Source organism: Semicossyphus pulcher, unplaced genomic scaffold (assembly GCF_022749685.1).
Source record: "Semicossyphus pulcher isolate SPU_LCO1_2020_fin unplaced genomic scaffold, fSemPul1.0.p SCAF_26, whole genome shotgun sequence".
In the NCBI taxonomy this organism is placed as follows: domain Eukaryota; kingdom Metazoa; phylum Chordata; class Actinopteri; order Labriformes; family Labridae; genus Semicossyphus; species Semicossyphus pulcher.
Genome location: NW_027211700.1, coordinates 926,309 through 945,612, shown reverse-complemented (window position 1 = coordinate 945,612; position 19,304 = coordinate 926,309). Strand labels below are relative to the sequence as shown.

Sequence of the window (19,304 nt, the reverse complement as noted above, 5' to 3'; positions counted from 1 at the left end):
GTAATTTAGCACTTTTCTTCATGCAGTCGTTGCTAACATGCAAGCATCGTGAAACTGTTCACCTGCAGGTGCATAGCCGGCTTACAGTCCACTGTAGGCAGGTATTTGAGAAAGGTAGTGACTGCAATCAATCAATAAGAGCCGGCTCATTCAGCTCTTTAGAAGCACTTGTAGATGTTGTAATTCCGTTACACTGAACCACGTTTTTGACCTGCGATCGTGTGCACACAGATCACTCTTCAAATGTGCAGAATTCTATCATTTTACAGTTTGATATAAAAACCTTTCATAAAATGTGAAACTTTAAAACGTGTATTGATTGATTGATTTTGTATTTGTTAAAGCAATAAATCTGTAACACCTCCATCTTTGATACGCTGACATGTAATAATAATAATTATCAGATAATAAAGAATAACTGTCCTTGTGATTGAAAAATGCTCGAGAGGCTCCTCCTGCTGTCCTGTGTTTCATTTCGTTGCAGGTAGAGATGGGCGGAGCTTGTTACCCTGATGTCTTGCACCTGGGCAGTCTGGGCCAGGTGTATTTGAGCTGGCTGCTCAGCCTCATTCTCTCTCTCTCTTTGTTGCTATCACCATACCTGTCTGTTTGTTGTCTTTGCTTGGCCTGTACGACACCACGCATGCATGCATCACCGCTGATTTACAGACTGCAGATTCATTTGTAAAGATCCTGAACTTTAACTGTGGTGAAACACATGAAGACCAGCGTGAAAGCTTCTGTAACCAGAGAGCAGCCTGCCTCAGCTTCACATGGAGCCACGGTGCTCATCTCAAGAAGCACCATGACATGCTGTCTGACCTGTGAGCTGCATTTGAACGAATGACAGCAGAAACCACCTGTAGAGTCAGAGATGCAGTCGCTCCTGCTGCTGTGAATCATGAATGAATCGCGCCGTATTCTGACCGCAGAACAAACTCTGACATCGTTGCACATTTGTAAACTCAGCCATCTGTGACTAATGGTAATTAAAAAAAAGCTATAATCTTCCTGGCTTGTATGATTTCATGCATCAGTAAACCTCCCAGCGTCCCCCATTCTGCCCACTAAGTACATGGTTAAAAAGACATCAGCCGGCGTGTGTCTGTGTGCAGCCAGCTGCGTGCTCGGGCTTCAGAGGCGGCCTGTAGCCTGGATCTATTTCCCCGTGTACCGGTAAACATTTTAATCACTAATCAGACGGCCTATTACAATAGATACCAAGCAAGGCCATCAGCGGGAATGAGAAAATTATGCGGCGAGGCGGCAGAGATCAGCCAGCCATTTGCTCCCTCGCCTCTAAGTGACTTCAGATGGATCGCAGAGGGCCATTATGCAAATAGCAAGAATTAGAAGTACATTAAACATGCAAATGCAAATATTCAACCAACAATAATCATCAAGCGGCCGACTGTATCGCCTCCCTGCAACAATCTGTAGCATGGGAAACCCCACAACTCTTTCTGCTGCACATGAACGATAGTCTGTATGTGCACCAGCATTAAACAGCGGACCGGAGCTCAGGCGGGTCTCTGAGGTGCATAATTGTTCCTTTTATAGTATAATGGTACCAGTCCAGAGCTCACACTGTAGATCAGCAGCTAGTAGAGGCGCTGCAGAGGGAGAGAAAAATGTGGGTGTCACATAAAATAATTCCTGCAAGCGAGAGTTACCCTGACACAAACAAGTCAATAAAGCTGCGTTACAGCTGCATCCATATTTTATTCTGTGTGTGGAGGTCGTTCATACAGCAGACCAGCGCTTTTAAACATAATGTAAGATCTAAATGATTAATAGGTACAAACAGTGTTGGCATCGCTCCAGTTAATTGTCTCAACCAGCAGTGAAATGTTCGTTAATGGCTGCAACATAACACCTGCAGGCTAAAGCGTCCTTTTAAATTAGGTCCACTAAAAGTTCTTGTTGTTTCCACTGACAGGCTCAGATTGTTATTCTAAGTGTGTGACAACATGACAGAAAGGATCCCTACAGAGATAGACCTTTTTGTTACAGAGGAAGATGCTTGTTTTAACCACACACAGACGTTACATCGCTCTCTGCACACACACCAGACTCCATTCATAAAACCTCACAGAACACAGGAGCTGCTGCTGCCTCTAACGGATGGTTAGTTTGTGTTGTTGTGTTGCACAAACATTCAGCTGGATCCGAACTAAATATTTAATGCATCAACGTCACACAATAACATAATAAACTAAGTGACTGAGGCAGCGGGAGAAAAGCAACTCCCTTTTTCTACGCGGTTAAATGATGTATTTTCTAAATGGAGTCTGGTGGCTTTGAAGAAATCTTATGCCCATTTCTGCAGCGATCCTTTCTGTCCTAAAAACATTCTCCAAAATTTGATTTTCAACAACAAAGTCAGAGTTTTAACATGTTTGGTTCATGGGGTTTTATGAGGTTAGACAAACATCTGAAACGTTGTACGATTAATGCAAACTGATCATTTTATATGACCCGTTTTTAATCTTTGTTTTCAACCAAAAACAACTGACCATGTTTTACAAGGAATCATTAAAGATTCTGCAGCTGCAAACACACAACCTTTTCTATCTTTGTGTATCACAGCAGAGAAAAAGAGGGCCGAGCAGGAGAACCAGTGTTTAGATAAAGATGGTCCCGGAGGAGGAGGCGAAGCCAACAGTTAGAATCATCTCAAACTGCTGCGGTGACATTGAAAAGATGGAGAAGAAAAACACAGTTAGAATAAGAATGACAGCAGAAGTATTTTCCACTCAGCCGAGCTTCAACTGTTCTCCCTCTCTCGCTGCTGTGCAGAGAGTCTGTCACTGCTGTCGTGAAGGTTTCAGGCAAACACAAGCTCCAGATCAGAAGTGACATTTTCCCAGAACGCACACACAGTTGATGCACTGATGAATATTTACAGGCCGAGCGGTGACCCGAAGGTTTCTCTGAGTCTGACCCCGAGGAGTGAGACGACACAGTCACCGGTCGCTGTGAGAGCACTGAGAAACTCGTGCATATGTACAGTGATGCATTGCACGAGAGTTAGCTTAGCTCCCTGAAGAGCTCTTTAATGTGTTAGCTAAAAGAGGCCATGTTTGCTTTGTGTGAAAGGTTAAAAACACACCTGTGTGTCGGGGGACGGTTACATGCTCAGATCTGAGGGAGCGTTACAGCCGGAGGGGAAGCATGATGGAAGGAGGACAAAAATACAACAAACACGCAGGTTTAATCCTAAACTACTCCAAGGGTTAGATAAAAGAAATGATATAAAGACAGACAGGACGGTGTGACAAACATCTCTGGTCTGTGTTAACCTTTACTTGAAATATCAGACAGTTCAGCTGCAAACAGCAGGAACAGAAACACCTCCAGTGATGCTGCAAGAACCAGACAAAAAGGCTGTATGTCTTTTTTTACTGAACCACACGGATCGCTCCAGCCTCTGTACGTCAGGCTGTTTCTTTCACTGCAGACCGAAGATCCCTTTAGAATAACCTGATGTAGCAGAGTACAGTGATGTTGGAAGAATCTGTCGTATATCAGGCGCTTCAAAGGGAGACTAAGACCTAAGACTCAAACCATATTATCAAAACATCCACCCTCGGATCAAGCTGAAACCTTCAGGAGCCTTTTTGTTAAAGAGGAAGACGCTTTATTCTAACAAGAAACAGCTGTTGCATCGCTCTCTTCAGAGACACCAGACTCCATGGACAAAACGCTCATTTTAACTTTCTGAATACGGGATTTTCTGGTTTACAGCTTCCATAATAAATGAGTTTGTTTGTGTTGTTTTGAGTTACATGTGTATTATGTTGGATCCAAAGTAAACATGAAAGTAATATCATTACACAAACTAACTAACCAATACAGGCAGAGGTAGACCAGCAGCTCCTGTGTTCTGTGAAGTTAAATCACTGTTTTTGTGAATGGAGTCTGGTGTGTGTGCAGAGAGCGATGTAACGTCTGTGTGTGGTTAAAACAATCATCTTCCTCTGTAACAAAAAGGTCTATCTCTGTAGGGATCCTTTCTGTCATGTTGTCACACACTTAGAATAACAATCTGAGCCTGTCAGTGGAAACAACAAGAACTTTGAGTGGACGACCTTTGACCCATCAAGGATTATGTTGCAGCCATTACAGCCTGCTTCACTGCAGTTGAAAGCTGAGTGGACTACCACAGCAGAATTTCTCTTACATGTGCTGAAACATGACCAAATACTTTGAGACATTAGTAACCTGTGTGGATTTAGACGCGTTAGTTCAGGGCTTACTCCTCTTCCTTCCTGTACAGCAGCCTGCGCTTTGAAACCCAGGAAAAGGCCTGTTTTATTTGTCCTGTTAAAACGCCTGTTAGGATCCAGCATGCAGAGCAGTAAATATTCACGCTGCAGAGCATGGATGTGTGAATAACTTCTCGGGCTGATGTGCGGAGCTGCTGTGACCTTCAGAGGGCAGAGCTGTAGCTCTCGGGCCTTTTCCAAACACTCCTACACAACCCCAGAGATGAGCCGTGACACGAGGTCAGCCTCCACCAGGCCTGCAGGCGTCTCTTCACCTGTCCTCCTGATCAGCCCTCACACTGCAGGGTTTCTGTGTGCACGCTGCTGGTACCGAGTCTGCTGACCCGGGCCTCTGAAACACAGGCCTCCAGCTGAGCCCCACAGGCTGCACCACATCCAGCAGCACAGGTCGACACATGCTAACACACACATCAAAGTCAGGAGACCGGTTTACCAGGATGATGCTGATGCAGATTCAGTTTTTTCCAGCTACCTGCAGAGACCATCGAGTCTTTACTGTAATGGAAATAATATATTATGAGTAGTTCTGATACTGATACCAAGACTGACATGGCGTCAGCACAGCCTGAGACGTGGGATCAGGTTGGTATGTCTGTGCACAAACTGACACTGTAATTTAAAAGCCCCCAACAAAAATACTTGTGTCATCAGATGTCAGTTCTTCTGCTCCAGAGCAGCAGGAATCATCTCTGTGCTGCCCCCATGGAGGTGTTATGGCTGCCCCCTGGACCTGCCGTTTCAGAGCAGAGAAGAAGAGCTGCTTTTAGCAAACAACACCGCGCTGCGAGCAGAGAGTGGGCTGCAGGCCGAGCTGCCACTAACATTAGCTTAGCTTGTTTGTTTGCCCTGCTAGTTAGCTTTCTTTAAAGTTCATTGACCCCGAGCTCTATGACGCGAACATTTCCTCAGAGCTCTCCTCCTCTTCCAAACAGACAACCAGGTAATTAAAGCAGTACACAGTGAATAACTCAGCTCTTCAGCAGACACACACCAGAGAGAAAAGTGTCTTCTACAGACTGAACTGTTATTTATTCCTACATTTATAATATGTGTTCTTTGGCAGCCTTTTACAGCTGCTGTCAATAACTACACACAGTGCATCCTAACAAGAGGTGTGTAAAAGTGTGAAAGCGAGGTGAACACTGGCTGTAAGAGGATAACATTCATTTAACAACTAAACAAAACAAACAAGAAATTCACCTCTTGAAGTTCTGAGTTCAGAGCCGTGTTTCAGCCCGCTGTGGAAACACTGACGAACCCTCACAGAGACGTGAAACTTAGTTTGTCACGCTGAGACACAAAAATCAACATGGCCAAAAAAACAACCAAATAAACTAATAAAATCACATTTTTGACCTTTTTGCTTCACAGGCACAAAATGAGGAAATCCTGAGGCCAAATTTACACCAACAACAAACCACCACACTGCAACAAGTTCTTCTGTACCTGTGAGTCCACGCTGAGGGCTGAAGCAGGCCCGACGTCCAGCTGGTTTCTTTCTGCAGATCTTTTAAATCCTGCGACGTCGTTGAGCTCTCACTGAAATCTTTGGATATTTGGATGTTTGTAAAAACTTCTCTCACAGTCTGAAGCAGCAGCGAAAGAGCAGCGCAGGATAGTCTGGATCCTCTCTGGATTAACTGAACAGCCTTCAGTGGGCGGCCATGTTGGCTGGCTCTTAAAGGGACAGTACACCCAAATTATTTTTACTGTCCAACAGTCTACCAGTTAAAAATGAACTTTTAATGTAAGATAAATAAAACAATGTATGATTTTTCTTATTGAACCGTGAAGATAAATGATGAAAAGAATAATCTGATGTGCAAAGTTTAACTTCAACAATTCTATTTTATTTTTTGCAGCATTTCAGAAAGTTTTTGCTCCATTTCTAACAATACAAAAAATGAAATTCAAGCTGAACATTTCTGTTGATTAATTCTCTTGTTAAGTTCTTCCTTCATGAGTCTGTCACCAAAAAAACATCTTTATTGTCCGATTTTAGATTTTAAATTGAGTCCGAGTATCCGAGCGTCTCGTTACTCAGAAGGAGGAAGAATAACAACTACTGTCCGAGTCCTGGGGGGCAGCAGGACTCCCACTTAAACCCCCCGGGTCTGAGGCATCATCTGTGTTTGTGGTCTCAGAGCGTCCGAGCTGCAGGCTCTGACCTCCGGCCTCCGCTCGGCCTGTCCCCCCCCCCTCACCGTCTCTGCGCTCTTGTTGAGAAAGAAACACTTCCAGGCGTCTCACACTCAGAAGCAGATGACAGTTCAGAGGGGCAGCCAGCCGCTCTCCTGACACGAGGTCAGAGGCAGTGACTGCGAGTCGGCCAAAAAACACGACGGACTGTCAGCGGAGGAGCCCGGGGGGACGAGGAACCAGCAGCAGCATTTGGAAGGCTAATGAGCTCCGTGAGAGGAGGAAACAGGGAGGCATCGCATGTTTTTACTGCGGCTGCTTGTCACTGTCTGTCTCTGGGGAAAAGGTGCTCTCTCTCTCTCTCTCTCTCTCTCCTTCCATCATCTCTCTATGTCTGTCGTCACCCCCCTCCCCCTCACTGCCAGCAGAGATGAGCCACAGTAGCTGAAAGGCCAATTTCCATCATTCAGCTCATGAATACTGAACGGCCTCAAGTAGTTTTGATTAAAAAGGTAAAAAGGTTGCAGACAGAAATCTGCCGGAGAGGGATTTCTGGGAAAACAGGAAGGAGGAAGAGGAGGAGGAGGAGGAGGAGGAGGAGGAGGAGGAGGAGGGAATCAGTTCATGTTTAAACTAAGAGAGGAGCCGAGGCTGTTTAAGGGAGACGAGTTTTTTATTTCAGTCCAGATAGAAGTGAAATATAGGTTTTAGCACCCGCGAGAATTGCCTGAAATTGTTTCCCCGTGCAGGAAGTGCTGATGCAGCAGAGACGTCGTGACTTCCTGCCGCTGAGCTGAGCGTGAGTGTGAGCAGCGTCGGCCTGCTGCGTGCGAACGCTCCCCTGCAGCAGAGCCACAGTGAGGGAGGACTCACTTTCACTTCCAGCTGCACACAGGGGCTGACCTCGCTGCAGGTCGCCTCCTGCTGGCTTCTGCATGTCGGTGAGACCGCGCTGCAGGCGGGGGGGCGACGAGCAAAACGTATCTGACCCGTGAAGAGAAAAAACGCATGAGAGCGACCTCCCAGCATGCAACATTTTACAAAACATGAGGTCTTCCACTATCAGCAATCGCTCTCCATCATGCAGGAGGTCAGGCGTCGTATTAAAAGGAGCAACACGGTCTACATGGGGGTTTGTTGGGAGATGGAGCGCTCTGAAATTTGTCCCAGAAGCAGGAAGTGAAAGGCACTTTTCAAAATAAAGTCATCTTTAAAGATGTGTTTCATAAACCTGATCAAACTGTTTAACAACGTGTCTCGTGTTTCAGACGGAAACAGACAAAAGGTTCCTTCTGATGGTTTTCTGAGGCTTCATTTGAACTTTGTTAATGTGGACATTTCAATAAGTATTTATACAATTTATAAACTAAAACAAGTTATATCTTTAAATGATGGTCTTAAAATTTGTATAAGATGATGATATCTGCAAAATTACTTAAAAAAAAAGATTGGTATCTTTTGGCCTCTTTTGGCCTCCGTAGAGAAGACGAGAACTGCATGCGAGCGACCTCCCAGTGACTTCTACAAATATAAAATGTTTAAGATTCTGAACATGTGGAAACTGCTCGAGTCAGCTGACGTCGTAGAAAGAGTGAAAAAGTGCTCATAAGGCAGAAGTTAAGATGATGGAGCGGTCCAATCACGCAGGACTTTCACCCAGAAGGCGGGACTTAAAGACACGTTTAATCCAAACGTTGAATTACTATTTTAACTTTACTGTTTTTCCTCAAACAAATCAAACTGACGGTTTCACAACTTTAAGTAAGTTTCAGGAAGAGTTTCTGGTGCCTTGTGCTGCTTTTCTTCTTCGTCTGTCATACTTACCTGAACGTCTCTGATTTTGTGATTTTTTTTTACGTCACTTAAATAAGTTGATCAGAGACATTTTTTACTTATTCTCACATTATAAAAGGGTGATGTTCTAAAAAATAAAATCAATAAGACAAAAATATCCCCTGCAGATAACTGGCGTCTTAATATTTAAGTCAATAAAAGAGACTGACGTGGCCACCTTTGGCCTCCGTAGAGAAGAGAATGAACATGAAAGTCCTTCAAACCTCGATGTATTTTCACAAACGTTACAAGTTAGAAAGAAGTGCTTAAAATTAAATAATATATAAACCCTGACTGTAAGGCGACAGCGACCACAAGAAGAACAATGAAGACAACAAGTAGATTTAGTGTGATAATTAACACGTTTCTATGTCAGTATTTATTATTATTCGTTCTCCAGATGTCGGATCATTTCAACGTGCTTCTGAAGTGTCCTCGGTGATTTTTCTGCGCTCCTCTCTCCTCTCTCCTCTCTGCGTAGGTGACTGTTTAAAGGACACCTCCTGCTGCAGCTGCTGCTAATTACCACACAGTGAAGTACGCTGCTCCGGCAGCCCGTTAGACATGTGACAATATAAATAAATAAGTGATTAACAGAAGAGTGCATGTTTGAACGGGGCTGAAGTTAATGAATGTGCAGGTTATCGGCTGGATAAGATCTGAATACATTTAAACTCTCTCTCAGACACAAAGTTAATTTATTCGTTCTGTGAGTCTCAGTCGGGGTTTAAACTTCTGTGTCTTGTTGTCATTAAAATAACTTTGCTATTAATATCTGAACCCACTTGGGGAACGAGGAACGAGCTGAAGACAGAAGAGGTGCTGGGATCAGCTTTCAGACTATGAATTTACTCACATTACTCTGGAATTTTTGGAAATAATGAGTTAGTAAAGATAAGGAGAGATAAAGTGACCACTCTGGGGGCCCCGTGTGCAACAGAAGATAAACTGTACGTTACGCAGTCAGAACGACACGTTTGAGTGAATCATCATGTCTGCAGGGAAACATGTCCGAGCTGTTGTTTAACGTGTTGTGATGCAGTGAGAGTGTAAAGTTATTAACAGACACATATCTGATGAAACATGAAGGACTTTGTGCTCTCTGAAGACTTCAAGATGAACGAAGGACGAAACTCACAGCTCATTCCTCACATATCAAAATATTAGATTGAATATTGATCAGTGGAGGAAGATAACATCGCCTGCAAGGACACTTTGAGCACTAAGTAACACACACACACACACACACACACACACACACGCACACACACACACACACACACACACACACACACACACACAGGATGTTTGCTGCTTCGGCGTTAGATGTTTTGGTCCTCTGAGTGTCCTTCAGTCATTGGGCCTCATTTACGAACAGTGCGCACGCACGAATCTGTGCTTGAACTGTGCGTACGCACATTTGACGCACAAATCTGGGATTCATCAATTTGTTCTTACCTAAATTTCTTCGTACTCTGCGAACAAATGTAGAACTCCCTCAGACCATGCGGACGCACAGATGATGAAAGAAATGTCCTCGGAAATGTTAACACACACCCTTTAACTAAATGCATAAAACCTCATTTATTGAAAAAAAAGGCTTTAATAGATGACAATAATTGAATTTACTAATGTATGGATCAAACATAAATGCCGTGTCATCCTCATAATTTATTGTCATATAATTAAAACTTCAATTATAGCAGTTGAGTTAGTTTATTAAGTGTACAGTAGAGTAGACCATATGAAAATGTTCATATTGAAATGTAACACTTTTGTTACAATTGTTTCTATTTCTGCTGATGTGAAATTTTCCTTTTTTCCTTTTGAGGCCATCTTTCACGTTCTGTCAGCTTCTCCGTAACACCGCTCTCTTCATGCGGCACCAAACAGATGTCCTTATATAGAGAAAAAGAGGCGTGGCAGTATGCTGATTGCAGATCGCGGACACGCGCCTGTCAGTTTAGAATGGTTCTGATTTAAATACGCACGCTGGTGAGAACAAAATTGTGCCGGTACGCACGTGTCATAAATCCGACGGGGATTTTGCGCAAGTACTTATTTTTTGCAGAGAGTAAGAACATTTCTGCGCAGATATTAGTGAATGAGGCCCATTGTGTGAGATATATTTTATGTAGTATAACATGTAAACACAGCTCCTGTTCTGTGAGCTAAAATCAGTGTTTTTATGAATGGAGTCAGGTGTGTTTGCAGAGCGATGTAACGTCTGTGTGTGGTTAAAACCTAACCAGAAACGTGACAGGATGTTTATTTCTTTATTGTTTCCTTGTCTGATGCTAAATTGGCACTTCTAGCATCCATGATATCGTGAAGCTGACGGCTGCTGTGTTTACCAGGTTGACTGAGAACCTGTTGGTGAACAAACTTTCTAATGCCCGACGTTTTAAAAGGTCGGAATCAGGATTTAACCCTAAACGGAAACTGAACGTCTGAACATAATTTCATCAATACATCAAATACTGGTTGAGATGCACTGTACAACTTCAAACTGCAAATGTCCACCCCATGATGGTGTTAAAGAGTCGGGATCTTAACCCTCTGGAGACCATGGATTTTTAAAACATAATGAGAGTCCTTCCAGTAGCTGCTGAGATGTTTTAGTTTGGGTGTGATGGGCCGCGAGAAACTCTGCAGGCAAGAACGAAACTAAGAAATGAGAGTCCAGAAAAAATGTATCAAACTGTCTCTGTCATTGTGTCGTAGGCACCTGAACATAAGCCACCTGTGTTACATTTCATGAGTGGAAATAACTCAGGACTCACACCAGAGTCCATTTGTAAAAGTAGGTGTTTTTAAAAAGAAACCTTCACTCACACTTTAATCATTCAATCATCATGTAAACGAGATCCTGCTGCCTCCAGACAATCAGTCTGTTCAGAGCTCATTATTGTTTCTGAGCTCTGAGTACAAAGTGGTGATGTCTCTTTAAATGATGGGGACGTTTGTGTCCCGTCCCGTCCATGGGGTGAAATCTGCCTGTGACTCTTCTTACACACTGTCTGCTGTGTGTGTGTGTGTGTGTGTGTTTCCTCTGCGTGCCCCGCGGACGTGTGAGAACACACAAAGCAGCTGAGACACATCCAGGCCGGCTGGCAGCTTAAAACAATCACCATCATTTATTTACAATATATTAAACTGTAATGCAAAATGTATAACAAGTGGTCAATTTGTTCAATAATGAAAATAAACATGAACTATTTTCAAAGCTAGCATGAGTCATACACATATTCATATATAAATACTGTGTGCAGTCTGCGCTTTGTTGAATGTTGGAGCAGACGCGGGTCACACACCTCCACACGCGTGTCGACTGCATAGAGAAGAAACATGAACGTCTACAAAAAGCATGTAAAGAAGAACCACACCCGCCGTCTCCCACGGCAACAACACCCACTTCAGCCCCGAGAGCACTTCTGGACTTTAAATGGCTTCAACACTAGCGTAATGCCACTCAGTAAATACAGACACATGAGCACAGGAAGTGATGTCACCAAACGTGAAGATGCAGCTTCCTCTTTTCTCGCCGCCCGGAGGCATGGCGAGGTTAAACAGACACAGAGCATGTTTCACAGTATGCAGGCTGTAGTGTGTCCAGTTAGTGAGAGACAGTTTAAGTACCACATGAGGCTGTGGAGAGGGATGGTGATACTCAGCAGGTTTCTCATCGTCATCAAAACCAACACAAACACAAAGCGATTCTTTTCTCAGCTGTAATCAGCCGCTCGCAGGATCGACTGGTCGAGCAGCAGCTCGGTCTGCAGCCTTCAAACTAAGACGATGACGTGACCCCTCAGGAGGCAGGTGTGCTGCAGTGAAGCTGGCAATAATTACTAAGCATGGTCAGGTTAATCATTCATGTCACAGCAGTAAAGCTACAGATAACATGTAGGACTATAAAGGTCACAATGTGACGGCCGTGCTGCGGGGCAGCCTGCAGCAGGACATGAAGCACGAATCAGTTTCATGTTCTAGTTTTTAAAACTCACTTCAGAACGAGACTAAATCCTCGTTTGTTTCCTCTGATCTGATGTCTCAGCCAACTCCTGTTTTTATCTCCGCCTGCTGATGTGATTTTACTCACATGTAACCCATCATTTCTTTCCCATCATCTTTAACAGTTGTGTGTTTTAATGAACACACTTTGTAACCTGTATTTTAAACAAGGCAATAAACACATAAAGTTACTATCATTATTATTTAACATTCTGAATGTTCCACGAGCCACAAACAGGTCAAAGGTTGGTTTTGTTCAGGCACCAGAAGCAGCTCTGATTGGCTGTGATGTTAAATAAGTTTCACATCAAACATATGTTACAAGTGTGAGTTATGTAACTTCAAAAGGGAACCACTGACTATCAACCCCTGTACCCTGATTAACATCCTGTGTCTGTTGGCCCCGTCCATCCCCCCCGATCATCATCACCTCACCTCACCTTCAGAACAATCATGAGGAGCAGTGAGGAGACACGCGTCACCTGCCGAGCTGCTGACTTTCACAAATCTCGACCTAAAGATGCACTCAGTGTCGAGTTAGCAACAGAGCTAGCTGAGCTGTTATAATTGATTAGAGCTAGCATACTCCCAGTTTGCTAAAAGCTACAACAGCGAACAATATACATATTAATGGACATATTTTTCATGCTGTAGGTCAGAGAGTCTCGCAGCCACCTGCTCTCCCTGAAGAAGACGAGAGACGCGACTTAAAGCTCCTAAAAGCTCCTAAAGACCGGCTGCTGGTTCTGCAGTTTTAAAGAAACATGTAGAATAACACCCTCCTTCTCCTTTAACATGCTGGTTTGAGATCCCATATGCTCTGAGGTTTGTGTTAGAACCCATTAAATGACTGGTGCATAACGTCAAGTACATCCCTTTAGAGGAGGAAAGCACATCACACTTTAAACAGAACACAGGCGGCACAAGGACAAAACCATCAGCGAAGGAGTCTGGCAAGTATTTAGTCAAATAAGAATAAGACAAAGCATTTCACAGAGGTAAACCTCGGGGAAGTTAATTAGCTTGACGGCGGTCCTCTGCAAAACAAAAGTGTCAAACATCAAAAACAAAAGATTCAAATGGAGGAAAAAAGCTTCAGAGCAGTTAGTGATGCAATCCTCGTCCCCTGGAAGGAGGAGATAATTTGCCAGCAGAAGGCAGAAAAACTTTCCAGGCAAAGAAAAAGGCAGCAGATGAAGATGAAGAGTCTTCAGCGCGCAGCAGTTCATGAAACGCCACAGCTGCAGAGACGCCAGCTGTGGATGGAGGAGCACTCCTACACCAAATGGCACTTATCCCCAAAAACAAAGAAGAGGAAGAAACAAAAGGCTGGGACTTCTCCCAGGACTCCATTGGCAATAAGTACAAGAGAGTGCACATACTCAACAAAGGCTTTTTGGCAATACATTGTACATACATATTATTGTGGTGTATATATGTGGAGAAGAGTGACAGAGACAAAGAGAGAGAAAGAGAGACTCTTTTCTCACTGCAACCTCGAGTTCTTTGGCTCAGTTACGACCGTGATAACTGGAGTTTAACTACTGCATGCATGCAACCGGCAGGCGCTAAGAGCAGCTGCCGAGTGTGCAGTGAGGTCACAACGATGAGCTTCAATCTACGACCAAGTCCTGTGAGGATCTGACATCTACAGTGTTTGGAAGTCTGTGTTTCCTGCAGGATTGTGGGTGTCCGACTGACCATGCAAACAGTCTCAGATGATGGAGTGTGTGCTGTCGGTGAGGACTATGACGTGCTCTCATAAGGCCTCTCCTCATCGCCGTCCTCTTTCAAATTGCTGCTGTATCTGTATCGGGAGTAGCCCTGGGTCGCCCCGCCTTCTTCTTTTTCCTCTTCTTCTTCTTCTTCATCAGATCCGAAGCAGTAGCGTCTTCGGCCAGGGGGGCTGGAGCAGAGAGGACAGGAAAGACATGAAGTTAATATCCAATAAGAGAGCAGGACAAACTGTGGAGTGTAAGAGAGCTCAGGGCACCGAAACAGCAGAAAATACAGTGGAAGAAAAGGAAGAAAACTTCACTTTGACTAGACATATAAAATATACATAAGAACAAATGCAGCTAAAGAAGAGGCTCACATATTTCATATGTTTTGTATTCGCTCCAGTAGATGTGTTCATCCTGCAGCAGTGAAACAGGCTGTAATGACTGCAACATAATCCTTGATGGGTCAAAGGTCGTCCACTCAAAGTTCTTGTTGTTTCCACTGACAGGCTCAGATTGTTATTCTAAGTGTGTGACAACATGACAGAAAGGATCCCTACAGAGATAGACCTTTTTGTTACAGAGGAAGATGATTGTTTTAACCACACACAGACGTTACATCGCTCTCTGCACACACACCAGACTCCATTCATAAAACACTGATTTTAGCTCACAGGACACAGCAGCTGCTGATCTGCTTCTGCCTCCACCAGTTTGTTTCTGTTATGTAAATGCAATTGATTTGGGTGTTTTTATTGGTTAGTTTGGAGCCTACAAAACAGAAAAACACAAACAAACTAACCAAACAAAGCGACGAAAGTCCAGCAACTCTTCTATTATTTATGGTAAAAATAGTGTTTTTATGAATGGAGTCTGGTGTGTTTGCAGAGAGCGATGTAACGTCTGTGTGTGGTTAAAACAATCATCTTCCTCTGTAACAAAAAGGTCTATCTCTGTAGGGATCCTTTCTGTCATGTGGTCACACACTTAGAATAACACCACCTGATCGTGTTTCTATCACACCTCGATGATGCAATCGGACACTAACGATGAGGTTTTCTTCATTAACTTCAGTAGTTTTGTGTCACAGTGTGTTGAGCTCTCTTATCCACCAGACACAAGCTGCAGCCTCTCGTGGGCACCAGGTCTCATGCAATGTAGTACCACACTATCATGCACAACTGTGAGGCTCTGTGTCTGCCATTCAGAAACAGATGAAACACACGGTGACTGATGTGATCCCAGCCTCTCAAAATGTCACAGTTTTCAAGTGAATTATGTTGAAGGAGAAAAATAATCTTTCATCTTTTTTGACATCATCTCACATTTCCTTATGAGGCGAGAAAAATCCAATCCCATCTGCAGTGTGCGCAGCACCGCCTTCTCACGTTGTTTAGCATTCAAACTGCTTAAATATTGCAAACTGGGGGTTAATTACTGTCAACTGTGCATCTCAAATGAATTTGCTGGTTGGTGTAAATCAATGCTCGGGGTCTAATTATGCCTGCAGTGTTGGGGCTGGAAGGGAAAAATATATTACGGCCTCTCTTAATTGACTCCTGTTATTTTTACCTTTCTGGGGCCATAAATCAATGTGACATCTCTGGAGTAATTAAAGGCTGATTTAACACCCATGTTAGGTGCAGCATCGCACCAACTACACTTCCTGGTGTGATAAAACAAGTGTTTTCTGCTCCCCGACGAGGCCTCAATAACAGCCTGAGCAGTGCTGAACCAGTGAAAAGACTAACAGGAAGTGGTGACGAGTGTTTGGCCTGAAACTCAGAATTTGGAGTAAAAATCAAACATTGTTAGCATGCGTACGACGACACATCAGCAAAGGCCCGACACGCAAAGAACTGTGGGAGTAAATCCAGAATGATTGGTTAGGACACGCCATGCTTCAAAACCACTCCTCAAGGTAAGTCCGTTTCAGGCAACCACCTACTGCCTTCCTCAGTCACTGTCCGGCCGGTACAGGTACTTCATCATCAGGGTGTCCACCTTCTTCTTCCTCTTCTTGTCGTCCTTTTTGTTAGGGGGCTGGTTCTCGCTCGGTGGCCTGGCTTCCTCTTCCTCTTCCTCTTCCGGGCTGGACACCTTTCGAGACGGGGCCCTCTTCACACTGTTGGAGCTTCGGTAGGAAATGGTGGACGCTCCTGAGCTCGACTCCGATCCGGAGTCCGACTCGGAGTCTGATGAAGAAGAAGAAGACGAGGAAGAAGAGGATTGGTCCTTCTTCTTGGACTTTTTCTTGGACTTCTTGGACCTCCTCTTGGAGCTGCTCCTGTGGCGGTGGTCGTCTCCGGAGCTGTCGGACTCGGAGCTGTGGCTTCTCTTCTTCTTCTTGCCCTTGCCTTTGTTCTTGCTCTTGCTGCGATGGCGGCTGCTGCAGCTGCTGGCACTGCGGGACGGCCTCATGCAGTCCACAGCCGACGCAGATCGTCTTAGACTGCTGGTGGGGCGGGAGCTGTCTCGCTTTCCGACGCTGTCATCTTCATCATTCTTGGATTTATCCTCGTCAGCCTCTGAGTCTTCCAAACTCCTGCGTTTGAATTTGATGGGCTTGAAACTCAGCACCTCATTGATGGCTTTCTCCAGGTCCGGGTCGAGGTAGTTGCGATGGCTGACTGTTTTGATATCTAAGATACTGACCGGGTCATTATCACTGGTTGTTGCTCTGGCTTGTGGCGGCGGCATGGAGACACTGCGGCCGGTGGATGAGTGAGGACTGTACGCCGACCTCTCAGTGAAGGCAACGCTGCGACTATCATCCATATCAACATCAAACTCGCTCAGCCTGCAGCTGCGTGCCACAGACATGTGGGAATCAGCTCGGCTAACACTTCCAGGACTGCGTCCGCCAGAGCGTCTGCTAAAGGAAGGACTGCTGGGAGTGCTCGCAAACATTGACCGCCCGCCTCGGTCGTCATCAAAGCGAGAGGTGGTGCGACGGCGCCCTACAGGGCTTGACAGACCTAAGCTGATGGTCGACTTGGCATCGTCCTCTGGGCTTAACCTGAGACGGGTGGAGGCCCGACTCGGAGCGTTATATGAAACAGTTGATTCTTTGTCGAAGTCGCCCCAGCGGCTGTCCATGCCTTTCCGGGCTCGGCTGTTGGCTTCAGAGTAAGCCTGGGAGATGACGGATCCTCGGTCGTTTAGGTCGTCCCCTGCCTGGGACTTCCTCCTGGAGCTGACGGAGTACGTGTCATCCTGAAGATCGGAGCTTTTGGGTTTGGCTTTGTGGAAGGATGGAGCGTCCTCTGAATCAGCGTTCTCTTTGAGGGCACTGAAGAGGGCGTCTCCTTTGCCCCCGATGGAATCAAGGTTGGATCGTTTTCTGTAGCTGAGGGAGCTCATCACCGACACCGACCTGCTCGAGTCTACCTCTTTACCCTCCTTATTCACCTCTTTCCATTCCTTACCCTCTTTCCACTCTTTCCCTTCCTTTGAGTCTACATTTACAGCAAATCTAGAGAGAAACAGCGGAAAGGACAAAGGGATGAAGACAAAGGGAGAGAAAATGACAAAGGTGAGATATTGGGTGAAGAGGAGGTGAGTGAAGGAGGAGAATGAGAAACAGAAATGTGATGAGAAATGAGCTGAAATCAAACAAAACGAGAGCAGAGAAATCAGAGAGACAGATTAAGGAGAGGGCGACTGGAGGCGACCGCAGGGGAATAACAAGAATCTCTTCTGCACGGGGACATTACCACCGAGATGACTCTACTGCCCAGCAAGGACAAACAGGCCACCGTCATGAGAAGAGGAAACATAACCTCTCATGTCAGACTCACTGTGTCTCTAGACTTTGGCCAATGCAGCACCCGATTACAGGCTGGATTTACATTTACTGAAATGATTTAAGACCCAAAAACAGAATCATATACCTTAAACAATGCCGAGTAAAGAAAGAACATGTCCTTGTTGTCATGAGTACGAACGGGTCACACACTGCAGTGTGTTTGCTATATGCTCTGGTTTCTGGGTAACGGTTTTTATGATAATCGAGAGAAAAACCAATGACTGTATAAAAAGATGGACGACGCGTCTCCATCGACTCTCATTGGACTTATCTGAAGCCAAAATACCCCCGAGATCGGTGGGAGGAGCCAAACACACGTTTAACTTACAGTAAAAACCAAAGCTCCGTCACGTCGGCGTGTGTGACAGCAGAACAGCTTCTTGTGTCGGTCTGAAGCAGATATTCACGCTGATGGAAAGTTCAATGACTGTAGTGTTAGTGTTAGTTACGTCTCCTCTCGCCGTTCCTCCTCTACTCTGCTACTCGGGAACAGAACGCTGCAGGAGCCCCATTTGTCAACAGAGCTGTCAATCATGAGGTCACACCCCCTTTTTATAGCATCAAATAACTAATTAAAAATAAACTTGTCAGTAAAAACAACACTTGGACATAAATCAGCATGATAAGAACTAACTATAATGACAGAAACCATGTTGGAGAGAAATGTATTTGACGTGTATTTTGATTTTACAGTTTGACTCATGTCCCATCTGTTAACATGGAGGAGGCGGGGCTTATGAGCTATACTGCAGCCAGTCAGCAGGGGGTGACAGAGAGGGTTGGGCTTCATGTCGGCCATCTTTTTATACAGTCTGTGATGTAAACACTTTAAAGTAGTTTGTCGTCGACACTGATCAAATATCTTGAGTCACAGGGCAAGCCGACGCAGGCGGTGACAGGCTCCACTTTCTTATATTAAACAGCATCTTTCATATAAGTGATGTTACTCTGTGCGACCTCTGAGCGACATGTTTCCTGTGAAGCACCAAAGAAGGTGTCAGAGACGTATTTAGGTGAACTTTAAATCGGTCCAACTGCAGCTAATCAATAAAGTTCTCTTATCTTCATATGGTTGCTTTAACTAACATGTTAAACATGTATGTTGGCCTGTTCTTTAGTTAGTGGTGGGAAACGATGCCAATGTACCTGTGATCATTTACCTGTTAAATCCATTTAAATTTAAATGCCACTACTACAAGTGGCAGTGCGAGCTAACTCTATGAATCTCTCCGTGTCCGCCTGCGGCGACTCGCTGCTAACAGAGATTTAAAAAGTCCAGAAGTTTCTAAAGTTGGGAGTGGCTCAGCTGGGGGAGGGAAGTTAAATCTTCTGGTAAGGAGACAAATCTGGGGCAATCGAAGCTGTCAGCTCGCAGACACATTCATTAATCTCAGCGAGCGGCTCAGGTAGACGATGCCAGCTGGCCATTGGGCATGTCGATAAATCTAGCAGGGAGGTGGTTTGTTTTTGGAAAAAGAAAGTCCCCTCTTCACCGAGCGG

General features: G+C 44.8%; 1 protein-coding gene across 1 annotated transcript in view; it reads right to left on the bottom strand.

The window, feature by feature from the left end:
• Positions 1–14,102: 14,102 nt before the first annotated feature.
• The window catches only part of myo18ab (myosin XVIIIA b), a 118,146-nt gene continuing 112,944 nt past the window's right edge, over positions 14,103–19,304 (bottom strand). The window contains exons 43-44 of the mRNA XM_069676677.1: positions 15,945–17,471; positions 14,103–14,181 (exon numbers count right to left, since the gene is read on the bottom strand). Coding sequence (XP_069532778.1) covers positions 15,953–17,471 — 1,519 coding nt within the window. The 3' untranslated portion in view covers positions 14,103–14,181; positions 15,945–15,952. The remainder of the gene's footprint in view (positions 14,182–15,944; positions 17,472–19,304) is intronic.